Source organism: Panicum hallii, chromosome 6, assembly GCF_002211085.1.
Source record: "Panicum hallii strain FIL2 chromosome 6, PHallii_v3.1, whole genome shotgun sequence".
NCBI classification, from domain to species: Eukaryota; Viridiplantae; Streptophyta; class Magnoliopsida; order Poales; family Poaceae; genus Panicum; species Panicum hallii.
Window position 1 is genome coordinate 31241150 of NC_038047.1, and position 12073 is coordinate 31253222.

General features: G+C 47.1%; 2 protein-coding genes across 3 annotated transcripts; one reads left to right on the forward strand and one right to left on the reverse strand.

Moving 5' to 3' along the window:
• Positions 1-2276: 2276 nt before the first annotated feature.
• Positions 2277-3119, reverse strand: LOC112898194. Its single transcript, XM_025966570.1, has 3 exons — positions 2844-3119; positions 2610-2765; positions 2277-2531 (listed from the first exon to the last, which is right to left on the reverse strand). Exons 1-3 carry the CDS (start codon positions 2988-2990, stop codon positions 2277-2279), a joined length of 558 nt encoding a protein of 185 aa, XP_025822355.1. The 5' UTR covers positions 2991-3119.
• Positions 3120-7244: 4125 nt separating this feature from the next.
• LOC112898005 (uncharacterized protein OsI_027940) lies at positions 7245-11712 on the forward strand. 2 transcript variants are annotated; one of them, XM_025966413.1, is made up of 6 exons: positions 7245-7374; positions 9388-9568; positions 9670-9820; positions 10291-10325; positions 10424-10574; positions 11354-11712. In XM_025966413.1, exons 1-6 carry the CDS (start codon positions 7370-7372, stop codon positions 11443-11445), a joined length of 615 nt encoding a protein of 204 aa, XP_025822198.1. In that variant the 5' UTR covers positions 7245-7369; the 3' UTR covers positions 11446-11712. The 2 variants fall into 2 exon arrangements, with proteins under 2 accessions (XP_025822198.1, XP_025822197.1); XM_025966412.1 differs by lacking the exon at positions 7245-7374 and having other exon boundaries at positions 9365-9568.
• Positions 11713-12073: the final 361 nt, after the last annotated feature.

Here is a 12073-nt window from a genome sequence, read left to right on the forward strand (position 1 = left end):
CCCTCAGTCAACCACCGAATTCTTGAGCGCTGCTACCACATGACTTCCTCACGATAGCTCAACTCTATGATTCGGTCCGTAATTTTAATTTCCACATGAGATGGCCCCACTCGCGATGGGTCCCCCCTCAAGCGTTCGAGCTCTTCCTTCAATTTCTTCAGTTCCAGCCTTACGTGGCCGAAGGTGGTACGGCCCCATCCATCCAGCTTGCTGGAAAATGCAAAGAGCTTTTGTTGCAGCTCCTGCACCGTAGTGGCCTTGCCTTCGCTCTCCCACTTCTGAGACCAGTGGCGGAGGATGCGATGAAATCGTGGTATGGCGGTGGCGCGGGGGGGGGGGGGGGGGGGAGCAGGCCAGCAGGCGGCGGCGGCGCGCGGGGGACGGCACGGGGAGGACTGGAGGAGCAGGGGGCGGCGCGCGCGGGGGGAGTAGGGGGTGGCGCGCGGGGGGAGTAGGAGCAGGGGTCGGCGCGGGGGGGAGCAGGGGCGGCGCGTGGGGAGGAGCAAGGGCCGGCGCGGGGGGAGCAGGGGGCGGCGCGCGGGGGGAGCAGGAGCAGCAGGCGGCGGCGCGTAGGGGGAGCAGCCGAGCAGGGGCGGCAGCGCGGGGGGAGCAGGGCAGGGGTTTAGGGCGGCGGCGCGGGGGGAGCAGAGCAAGGCAGGGGCGGCGGCCTAAAAGTTTTTCTCCCATTCCCGTGCGTAGGTATGGCGGTTGCCATACCTCGCCACATTAGATCCTCCGCCGATGTCTGAGACACCATCGGAGAGAAATTCGCATGTGATTCCCACATAATACCTGAATAATCTTCTTGCTCTACGCTGACTAGGAGTCAGCCGATCCTAGTAGCGCCATTGCAGCAGGATAGGGCCATGATCAGACGATGCCGGCGTGAGATGTTTCAATCTTGCTGACGAGAACCGAGTGCACCACTCGGCTGTTGCCAGTGTGCGATCCAAGCGCACCCTGCAGTAGCTTCCACCTGCAGCCCGTTTCTCGAACGTCCAGCTGCGCCCCTCGTAGCCAAGATCAAACAAACCGCATACATCAGCCATCTCTCGGAACCCCGCAATCTGGGCGTAACTGCGCACTTGCACACCATCATGTTCCGATTGATGTATAACCTCGTTGAAGTCACCCACACACACCCATGGCAGATGAGAAGATGACTTAATGAACTTGAGCATGTCCCAGGTTTTGTGGCGCTCCTGAGTTTGAGCCTCGCCATACCCACACGTCAGCCTCCACGGACTCCCATCAGCTTCAGTAATGATCGTGTCAATGTGGTATTGCGAGTAAGGTAAAAGTTCTACTTTTATATCATTACTCCAGAAAATATCCAGACCATCTCTGCGGCCTGTACTACTTATAGCAAAGGAGTTGTCAAACCCTAATATGTTCTTCAGCCTCTCCACCCAAGCTTTTATGGACTTGAGTTTCAAGGACATACAACACCGAAGGGGCAAAATTCTTCGTGAGGTCACGAAGCTCCTTAACTATCGTGGCGTTGCCCAAGCCGCGATAGTTCCAGCTTAAGCAACTCATTGTGCCTGGCGGTACTCCTCGAAGAAGCGCGCCTCTTTCTTCTTTGTTTCTTCCTCAGCCGCCATCTTCTCGATCACACCCTGAGAAAGCCCCCGAAACCCTAATTTTGTCCTGCTAAGGCTGGGCAGCCGAACCAATGCTGGCCCCTGAGTCAGCCCGAGCGGGAGAATAAGATCGGAGCAGGAGCTTCCAGGTCTAAAATCCTTCGTCGGGGAAATGGCTGGCGAAGTCGCCTCGCCCCCGCGACGCCGACGCCGCGCGTCGTCAAAGATACTCATCCATATCTACAAAAGTGCTTAGGCAAAATAGCCAAATTCATCCTTGAACTATCGCGTCCGGCTCAAATTCGTCCTTAAACTTTCAAAAGGTCCAATTTAGTCCCTGAACTATCTCTATTGGTTCGGTTTCGTCCCTGTGCTGAGCTGGCGTTGACACCGTCTACTGCCTCCTTAACTTTCTGTTACAGCAAACGCTAAAATGTCCATTTTACCCCTGTTTTTTTCTCAGTACACTGAAACGTTGTATTGTAATCGCTGAAACGTTGAAACGTTGTATTGTAATCGCTGGAGGCCTATGCCTCATTTTGTAATGTAAAATGCAAGTATGAAATGATGTTGCAACAATTGTAACCATGTCTTGTTGAAATAAATAAAGTACTTGTTCATCGAAAGTGACAGAACATGCCAGTTTAAAAGTGACAGAACATGCCAAATGATACATGTGCCATGCACTGGCACTCAAACTACATGATGCTCTTCCCTCATGACATTGCGTTTTCCTAAGCTGTTTCCAGGACCAGTTGAAGTGGATCGAATTTTGGCTGTGCCGGTTGCTCCTGAAACATTGATGGTTGCCTTTGCATATGTCCCAGCAACCATGCCAGCACTTGTCTCGATTGTAATAGATGCAGTCCCACCAGCAGCTGCCTTTGCAGATGCTTCAGCAATGGCTCTAGAGTTTGACTTAGACACCTTTTGTTTCTTATTGCTAGACTGAGAAAAGAAGATATGGAAAGGAATTAGTTTACTAAAATTTTGTCTTCCATAATCACTGCTTTGAAATTTGCTAACCTGAATATATGATGAATTGGCAGATGAATTTGTGTGGATTGAAGGTGGTACTGGACGCTTTCCTTTACGCTGCTCGTCTGATGCAGGTACCATTGCTTGACTCGTTGCATTGGTAGCATGCTGTTGTGAAGGATTTGGTTGTGGCACTGCCCTTCCCTGCAGTTAAGCACCAAAAGTTAGTGCATCTGGAAGCAGCAAACAAATGACATGATAATAACTCGAAAGGATAAACACCATCATCCTAGGGCATGTCCTGGAGTTGTGGCCATCCCTTTTGCATCGGCCACATCTGATTTTAGTACCAACTCTTGATGATTTAGTGCTTGATTTCTTTGGCTCTGAAGGATCTTTTCTTCTATTTTTCTTTGGCCGGCCTGGCATCTTTTTGACTCTAGGAGGCAATGGTTTAGGATTTGGGGACACAGGCCATGCCGACTCATGCTCTACAGGTTGCAGGACATGCTGATATGTCCTCTTGTATGCCTCAAGAGAGAAACAGTTGTGCACATATTTATTAGGTTCTTCAGACATCTTGAACAGGGCAGCACAAGCATGTGCACATGGAATCCCAGAAACTTGCCAATATCTGCACGAGCATGTTTTGTTGTTGAGATCAACTGTGAACCTCCATTTTTTATCTCTCACTTCAAAACCAGCTTCACCGTTCCACAAGACATGACAGTACTGGGTCCTATGCCTGATTTTACAGACCTTCCTGATAATGTTGGGGCATATTTCCATTAACCACCTCTCACTGTTGCTCCGATTCTCTTGGATTCTTCTGGTCACAAGGATCCTTATGTCCTCCAACATAGTCAAGATAGGCTTGAACCTTGCTTCTATAATCCAACTATTAAATGATTCACTCATGTTGTTATCAACAGATTCACAATTGGATCCCACCTTGAACCAAGCTCGGCACCAATGTATGGGGTCTGTATTCTGCAAATCTTTCCATCCTCTAGGAGTTTTGTTGGCGAGTTTGTTCTTGTAATGATTAAACAACATCTCACTTGAAGCCTTTGCAATCTTCCAGAACCTCTTTTGGTATTCCAGAACCTCTTTTGGTACTCTTGTAGCCTATGTTTTTTCCTCCAGTTGGCATAAATGTGTCGTGCACACATCCTATGCTCTGCTAATGGAAATATCTCATTCACTACACTTAGAAGACCCTGCAATAACATGTCATAAATGTTATTATCCAATTCTAAATATCTCAGTGGCATACATGTCATAGGTTGTGGTCCCAATTACCTTTTGTTTGTCTGTTATAAAAACCCATCCTTCAGCACCATAAGGGATACGGATATCTTTCTGAAGATGCCCAAGAAACCAAGCCCATGAATTTTTGTTCTCATATTCGACAACAGCCCAAGCTATTGGGTAAATCTGATTATTGGCATCCCTTCCAACAGCTGACAGCAACTCACCTTTCATAGGCCCCTTAAGAAAGCAACCATCAAGCCCAATAACTCTCCTACATCCATCCAAGAATCCCCTTCGACATGCATCCAAACAGATGTACATTCTCTGAAATACATGGTCAGTTTCTTCAGGATCTAAAGCAATATGCACACTGGTTCCAGGATTACTTCGCTTCAGTTCCAGTGCATAGTCAAACAACTTTGAGTACTCGCCAGTCTGACAATCCATCATCTTCTTGACAACCCTTGCCTTCGCCCTCTTAATCATTGTGATTGACACATCAACACCCATGTCTTCTTGCACGGTCTCTTTCATTGCTCTAGCTTTCCATGCTGGATTAGCTTTGATAGTACTCTCATAGTTGTCACATATTCTTTTTGTAGATAACCTTTTATTTTTAAGTTCTGGGCAGCATGCATGATTTGGATTATATGTCACAATCTGAAACCAATCTGTCCTTGAGTTGTATGAAGCATGGAGAACCCAGGGACATCCCTTCCACCTGCATACAGCCCTTAGCCTCTGCTTATCATTCTTGGGATATCTGATATTTACCTTCATCTTCAATGCATACCTTTCTATTGCATCTTTCAATTGATCCCTTCCTCTAAAGCACATGTCGACTGCAAAATGTGGAGTCTCAGCATGACTATCAAATATTGGAAACCTGCAGTTCCTTCTCCTAGAAACACCATCACTATCCTCATCATATGATGCATCATGATCTGAATCAAAGTATGCAATGCCATCACCACCTTCACTAGCTTCACCAATATTGTTTACATCACTACCACCAGGGACATCCAAATAAATTGGAGCATCCAATCCAATGTCTCCTCCCTTCCTCGCAGCCGACATAAACTCTTTGTATTTATTTCTTATCTCCCTTACTTCATCATCTTCATCAGTTGTAAATCCTGTGGCATCAAACTCGCTTCCTAATTCTTCTTTCTCATTTTCGGCATGTTGGTCACCCTTTCCATCATTTCGTTTTCGGCTTTGGTTACCTTCTTGTTCATTCAAATCCATAATGTTCTCATCTCTGAATAAGGAAAAGACGTCCTCATCTCCATATTGTGTCTCTGTGCCTTCATTGGCACTCATGTCCAACTCATTTCGTTCAGTGTATATGTCCACAACACCTGCAGATCCTATCTCATCAAGCAAATCCATGCAGGACTTATCATCTACAAGCAGCCTCATTCCACTATTTAGCTTTGCACCAACTGGTAACCAGTACATCCTAACAGATCTATGAAAGGTGGTGTGATCTAACAAATGACCATTCAGCTCTGGGATTGATAATTTGTCCTTATCTATGTGTGATACTCCCAAATCCCCATTGCAATATTGCATCTGTGACCCGTCAAGAACAAAATCCTCATTGAAATGAAATCGAACAGTCAATACCTCATCATCTCCCATGTTAATTCCACCCTACAAATCTAGTTCGTCGTCAAATTCCACCAAAAACAGAAATCAAATTTAGATCCCACGAGCAGAATGATGACTGATCTCTGGGACATCCTCTTCAGTCTTCACTGCTACTTTTTGCCCATCCTCAAACTTTCCCTATCATTAATAATGCGCGTGTACATTAAGGAATAATGTATGAATTACGATCCCAATGGTAGTTTGCCAAGGTAGATAGTCCACTGTAATTTTTTTTATTTTTACCAAATAAACCGGGCCAAATCCACCTTCTCCAAGCTTGTTCTCCTCCGCAGACCGCAAAGTTGTCGGTGGCGCCGTGGCGGCTAGGATCGCTTCCAGATCAATCAGTGGAAGATCATCAACATCCTTCTCGGAACATTTCTAGTCCTGAAACATAAGGGCACCAACCGAATTCTAGTGAAGAGGTATCTTATGGTAACCACGTATGTAGAGGTATAATCGGCAATTTGACAGCATAAGCAATAAGGAAGCCAAAATACAGTAGTATTTCCAATGTTGCAGGGTATGATTGATTAATCAATCTTTCCAAATCTAATCCGGGTTCATTGGAACCATATAACCCCATACCCAGAACTCCAATTCTCTCTTACCTTGTTCTTGTTCTTACCTCGTTCCAGGTCTCAGAAGCATCCGCGGCGGGCGGGGGCGGGGGCGCGGGGCCGCGGGCGGCGGTTGGCGGGGGCGCGGGGGCGCGGGGCAGGGTCTGGGGCGCGCGGGGGCGGGGGCGCGGGGCCGCGGGCGACGGTTGGCGGCCGGCGGCGCGCGGGGCGGGGTCTGCGGGCGACGGGGGCGGGGGCGCGGGGGCGGGCGCGCGGGGGCGGGGTCTGCGGGCGGCGGGGGCTGGGGCGCGGGGCCGCGGGCGGCGGTTGGCGGCCGGCGGCGCGCGGGGCGGGGTCTGCGGGCGACGGGGCGGGGGCGCGGGGGCGGGCGCGCGGGGGCGGGGTCTGCGGGCGGCGGGGGCTGGGGCGCGGGGGCACGGGGCCGCGGGCGGCGGGGGTCGGCGGGCGCGCGGGGGCGGGGCTGCGGCGGGGGTCTGCGGGCGCGGGGGCGGGGTCTGCGGGCGATGGGGGCGGGGGCGCGGGGGCGGGCGCGCGGGGGCGGGGTCTGCGGGCGGCGGGGGTCTGCGGGCGCGCGGGGCCGCGGGCGGCGGGGGTCTGCGGGCGCGCGGGGGCGGGACTGCGGCGGGGGTCGGCGGGCGCGGGGGCGGGGGCGCGGGGCGGCGGCGGGCGGCCGGCGGCGCGCGGGGGGGGGGGGGGGGGTCTGCGGGCGGCGGGCGGGCGGGGGCGGGGGTGCGGGAGACTGGAAATAGCGGCGGCCAGACTGCGAGGGAGCGAGAGTGCTGCCTGGGAGAGGGAGGGCCGATCTACTGAGAAAAAAACAGGGGTAAAACGGACATTTCAGCGTTTGCTGTAAACCCAATGGATGGAAAGTTAAGGAGGCAGTAGACGGTGTCAACGCCAGCTCAGCACAGGGAGGAAACCGAACCAATAGAGATAGTTCAGGGACTAAATTGGACCTTTTGAAAGTTCAAGGACGAATTTGAGCCGGACGCGATAGTTCAGGGATGAATTTGGCTATTTTGCCAAGTGCTTATTAGACATCTAATGCAGAGCTCTTTCTTGGTCAATTTCGCAGCAGGCTTCTTTCAAATCTGACCATTTCGCTGAGCCACAACCAGGCCCAGCAGACCCCGGCAGCCCATTTCGGCCTGCTACCGCACCACGTGCCCGTGCCTACTCCAGCGGACCCCTCCCATTCCCTACTTCACTCGCCCTCCCCCCCTCCCTCTCTCCCCTCCCAACTCCCGAAAACCTCACAAAACCCTCGCTCCCCACCACCCGCCGCCTCCCGCGCCGCCGCCTGCACCAGCCTCGACAAAGATGAGGTGAGCAGAAGCCGGCCGCCCGCGCCCTCGATCTCGCTCCTCCTCTCCCTAGATTCGGCGCTCTCGCTTCAGTGGGTTCGGTGGGAGTCGTGATTTCGCGGCGTCCGCCTCCGGCCGCGTCGCGGATCTGACCGCTCCCCGTGCTGCCGTGGCCGCTGCTCCCGCGAGCCCTAGGGTTTTTTTCGCGCGGTGATGTGGCTGGATGAGATGGAATCGTTGGGTTTCCCCTATTTCTACTCAGGTTACGATGTGCTGCTAGGGTTTGGGCGGTGCGGGTTTGTACGGCTTCGTTGTGGTTCGTTGCGTGGTGCGGCGGTTTTGAATGGTTCCGTTGGTTGGTTGTGGATTGGATGGTGGACTAGGAGGGGAAAGCGTAGGCGGTTCTGCGGGTAATTGCAGTTCATGGCTGTGCGTCCGTGCCTTTGTGTGTTGATGCTGTTTCAGTGTGTCCCTAGCTCTGCGTCCGCCATTGTTTTTGGCATAATGCGGTGGTAGCTTCATTAATTTACTGTCATTACATTTGATCTGGGTTAGTTGACAAACGTGGCCTTCGTTAGGTATTTTGGTACTTTTGATTTTGTTTCCTCGTGTATAAGTCTAGGTTCTTAAGAGGTTCTAGGTACTTTTGATTTTGGTTTATTTGTGTATAAGTCTAGGTAGGTTCTAGTAATACTGAATGTTTTGGCACAGTTTCATACATTTATTTCAGGACTTAGATGGAGTTAATCGAAGGATCTGCCTTGTTATCTTTTCTGTTGTCCCTTTTGGTTTGCACTTGTGGTTATCATTTAACATACATGCCTACAGCTGCTTCGTTCAATGCTAGTCTCATGTATGCTTTAACTGTACTTAAATTTGCTTCCTTGTGTGTTCTGATGAATAACTACTCCTGTCGGTTAATAAGTATTGTGTTGGGCTGAGACATTGGCACCACTGTTCACCTACACGGCCGTTTAGCCTGTTTACACGCCGTGTTAACACTGCACAGTTGCTAGCCATGTATGTTTAATCACCCATTTAGCTTGTTTAATGACCGCTTGACCCGTTTAAATGGATGTTTAGCCTGAGTAAAGAGCTAATCAATAGGTGATAGACTGTTTAGTGTTTAGCATTTAGGATAACACTGATTGGTACATTAGTGAAAGCACAACTTCGACCACCATTCCTAAATAATATGAAATATGAAATCATAACACTGAAAGCATGTCTTTATAAATTATTATAAACTTTTTATGCTGCAATCTCACTTGATATCCTAGAGGCAGGTCTCAGATTGTGTTTCCTAACACAGTTTGTGTATATTTTGACTCTTGTGCTTGTGTAATTCTCATGCTGTTAAAATATTTGGACCTTTTTCATGATCCATCAATGTTTTTAGATTACATATTGTCTGGCTGGTACTATTCTCAATTTCTCATGAAGGTACCTATGCTTTAACAAGGATTTGGACATGCAAATATTCAAAATAATAACTTTATTCTTTAGTATATGAGATTGTAAATTTATGGTTCCATTTGTTGGCAATTTGATTCATACATGTATGACTTTCACAATGATTGTTGATTTCACTTTTTTTGAATGGTCGCGATGAAACTTCATACATATAGCTAGCTTGGTAGATGGAGATAGGATTACTATACTGTTACTGGCAGGTTAAGCTTTTCTGTTCCGTTTGAGTTTTTGGTTTTTTTTCCTTTATCACATCTTCTGTATATCTACATCATTGTGGTAAAATTTTCATTAGCTGTAGCGGTAACAGTGATACTGATGCTAGCTGGTGATTGTGTTAATGCTCTGTTTCTCAAACTAATCACTCGGTTGCCCTCACAAATCATGGATATTCCTTATTCTTTCTACACATTAAGTCTACAAATGTTGAGTACTGAGTAGACTACATGTAAATATATAGACTTGGTACTTTTAGAGGCTATTAAGTATGTTTGAATAAGGTTATAGAGATATGAATTTCCTGTTCTATGTTGATTTCTTGATGAGTGGTAATGTCTTCTGTAGTCGGCACCCTGAAGTGAAGTGGGCTCAGAGGATTGACAAGGTTTACATCACCGTACAGTTACCTGATGCAAAGGATGCTAAGGTCAATTTGGAGCCAAATGGTGTCTTCACATTCTCTGGCAGTGCTGGTACAAACTTATATGAATTGAAACTAGATCTGAATGACAAAGTAAACGTGGAGGTAATGCATTTTCTTATGGTATTAATACATAAGCTGTGTTTAATCCTTCTGAAAAGTTGTGCTTCCTAACCCAGAGTTTTTCTTTCTTTTTAATGTAACAGGCTAGCAAGATAAGTGTGGGTGTCAGGTCCATATTCTGTATCGTAGAAAAAGCTGAGGCCAAATGGTGGAAGAAGCTTGTTCGGGATGATCAAAGGGCACCTCACTTTGTGAAAGTTGATTGGGACAAATGGGTGGATGAAGATGATGACGGTATGCGATGTGCTCTTTTGTCACTCCTAGATATATGGATAGTTTAATGAGTAATGATGAAGACAGACCATTTACTTTGTCATTGTTTCAGTTCATATAAGGTTAAGTGACTAAATATGAATTTATAGATAGCACATAAGAATTTAGTTAGTTGATAAATCTGCAATGTTTGGCAGTCATGATTACCTAGTAGTTCGTAGTCTAAATATTTCACGAGCAGCACCTTTGCATGTAGATTATACTAACTCGACCTAAAGTCTACATCCAACTTCAAGCAAACTTTTCTTTTCACCATCTGCCTTCTCGGAAAAAAAGATAGCTATCCTGGCTTCAGAATACCATCTGTCCTATACAATATGCTAGCTTGATATCACCAATTGAAGTGCTGTAGGCTTGAACTAAAATTTTTCTTTCTGCACTGAACAGTAAGTAGATTATGTAATTCTTACATTCATGTTTTCTTTTCTTAGGTGGTGATGTCAACTTGGATGGGATGGACTTCTCGGTAAATATTGTTTTATCTGTTTTTCTCTTATTAATTATTAATGGATTCCTTGTTATTGTGTTTCACTTTTTTTATGTTTTCATTTGTCCGTTTTGTAGAATTTTGGTGGTATGGGCGGCATGGGTGATATGGCTGGTCTGGGCGGCATGGGTGGTCTGGGTGGCATGGGTGGTCTCGGTGGCATGGGTGGTCTGGGCGGCATAGGTGGTATGGGAATGGATGAGTTTGAGGATGAGAGTGATGATGAAGGTTGGTATTTCCCGTTCTTTCTACTGTGCTTTTAATTCTTGGTAGTTACATCTGCTAGCTATTAAGATAAAAAAAATGTATCAAATCAAAACTAGGATAGCACTGCTAGGATCATACAGCTCAACTAACTGCTAATTCTTTGTTATTTCTTTTCATTGATATAGCTTGACATTAAACAATAAGGCCAATCTATGGAAGATTGTAATTTCACATCTAACAATGAGTTGGAGTTCTGATCATTCCTGGCGTACTGATCAACTATGAATTCAATATGCACCAAATAATCCATTGCCCTTTTTCACAAGGGAACTACCGTAGTCAATGTGTTCTTAACATGGAAGTTCGGAATTTTCTGTATTATTTTACCCTGAAATACAATAACCTAGCTACAACTGTTTCTTAGATAATTCAGAGTTACATTGTGCAAGATGATTGATGTCAATTAGTACTCATTAGACCATTATGCATATCTGCTACATAAATGTACTCTTGATGCATTTATGGTGGGTCAAAGCTGATCATATTATGTTTGATTGTATTGGCCCCAGTTTAGTATAGGCTTCACAAATAGTCCTTTAGCCAAGTGGAACTTTGGCAAATTAGTGTCAGCTGCAAGTTTTTAGATAGATACTATCATGCAGTGTACTGAATTAGTGTTGAAGTCATGTAATTTATTATTCATGTGGTCTGCAAAATTTTGCTGTCATAAGAAGCACGAAAATCACAACTCTCAAAGGTACTAACGGTAATGTCTTGCCCTCCTTTTGCCCCCTTATTAGAAGAAGTGTCAAAGCCACAAGCTGCGGAGGCTGGTGAGGCTGAGAAGACGGAGGCAACTGAAGCCAAGACAGAGACGGCTCAGAGCAGTTGAAGAGGCTTCCGGCATGATCCAAAATAGATTGTATCCGCATGTTCTATGGATTCCACCGAGCCTGGAGGAAAACCTTTTGCGCTGTGGCACTGGCTGGCAGGTCCCAGTGACTTGCCATGAGAACTAGCGTTGGTCTTTCGACTGGGCATCCTACTGTCGTGCCCAGCATATTATGGATTTCTGATATTGTTTCCATGGTGATTTCTTCACCAATCCTGGATTTGTTGTGCTGATCCTTTTCTTTATGGAGTTTTGGTCTTATGAAAATGCTTATCAGAAGTTCTTGCTTGAGCTTGCGATAAAACATAGAACTGGCGTAGCTTATCCTGTTTAACTCCACGGTGCGATGCTGCTCTTGGAGTTATAAAGTACGCTCCCCTACTAATAAACTGCACCGGTAGTCCATTACAACAGAGCACCAATTACTATAGGATATAAGGATCTGGTTCTTGATGAGGGACAAAGGGTGTGAAATTCACAATTGATGCTACCAGTCACAAAGCAGTCGAACACACGGGTGTTCCATCGTTTAGGGATCAATCACTTCTCAAGATGGACGACCCAGTAGATTTGACATGATGTTTGTCCTAGACAGCAAGGTGTGCAAATAGATGGACTCAACCAGTAC

Bases quoted from the DNA above. Each gene is read 5' to 3' on its own strand.
- LOC112898194 (XM_025966570.1), bottom strand. From the start codon at position 2,990: ATGCCAGGCCGGCCAAAGAAAAATAGAAGAAAAGATCCTTCAGAGCCA. The intron at 2,766-2,843 runs GTGTTTATCCTT...GCTTAACTGCAG, and splicing joins GGACATGCCCTAGGATGATG to GGAAGGGCAGTGCCACAACC. The intron at 2,532-2,609 runs GTTAGCAAATTT...TTCTTTTCTCAG, and splicing joins CCAATTCATCATATATTCAG to TCTAGCAATAAGAAACAAAA.
- LOC112898005 (XM_025966412.1), top strand. From the start codon at position 9,365: ATGAGTGGTAATGTCTTCTGTAGTCGGCACCCTGAAGTGAAGTGGGCT. The intron at 9,821-10,290 runs GTATGCGATGTG...TTCTTTTCTTAG, and splicing joins GGTGGATGAAGATGATGACG to GTGGTGATGTCAACTTGGAT. The intron at 10,575-11,353 runs GTTGGTATTTCC...CCCCCTTATTAG, and splicing joins GGATGAGAGTGATGATGAAG to AAGAAGTGTCAAAGCCACAA.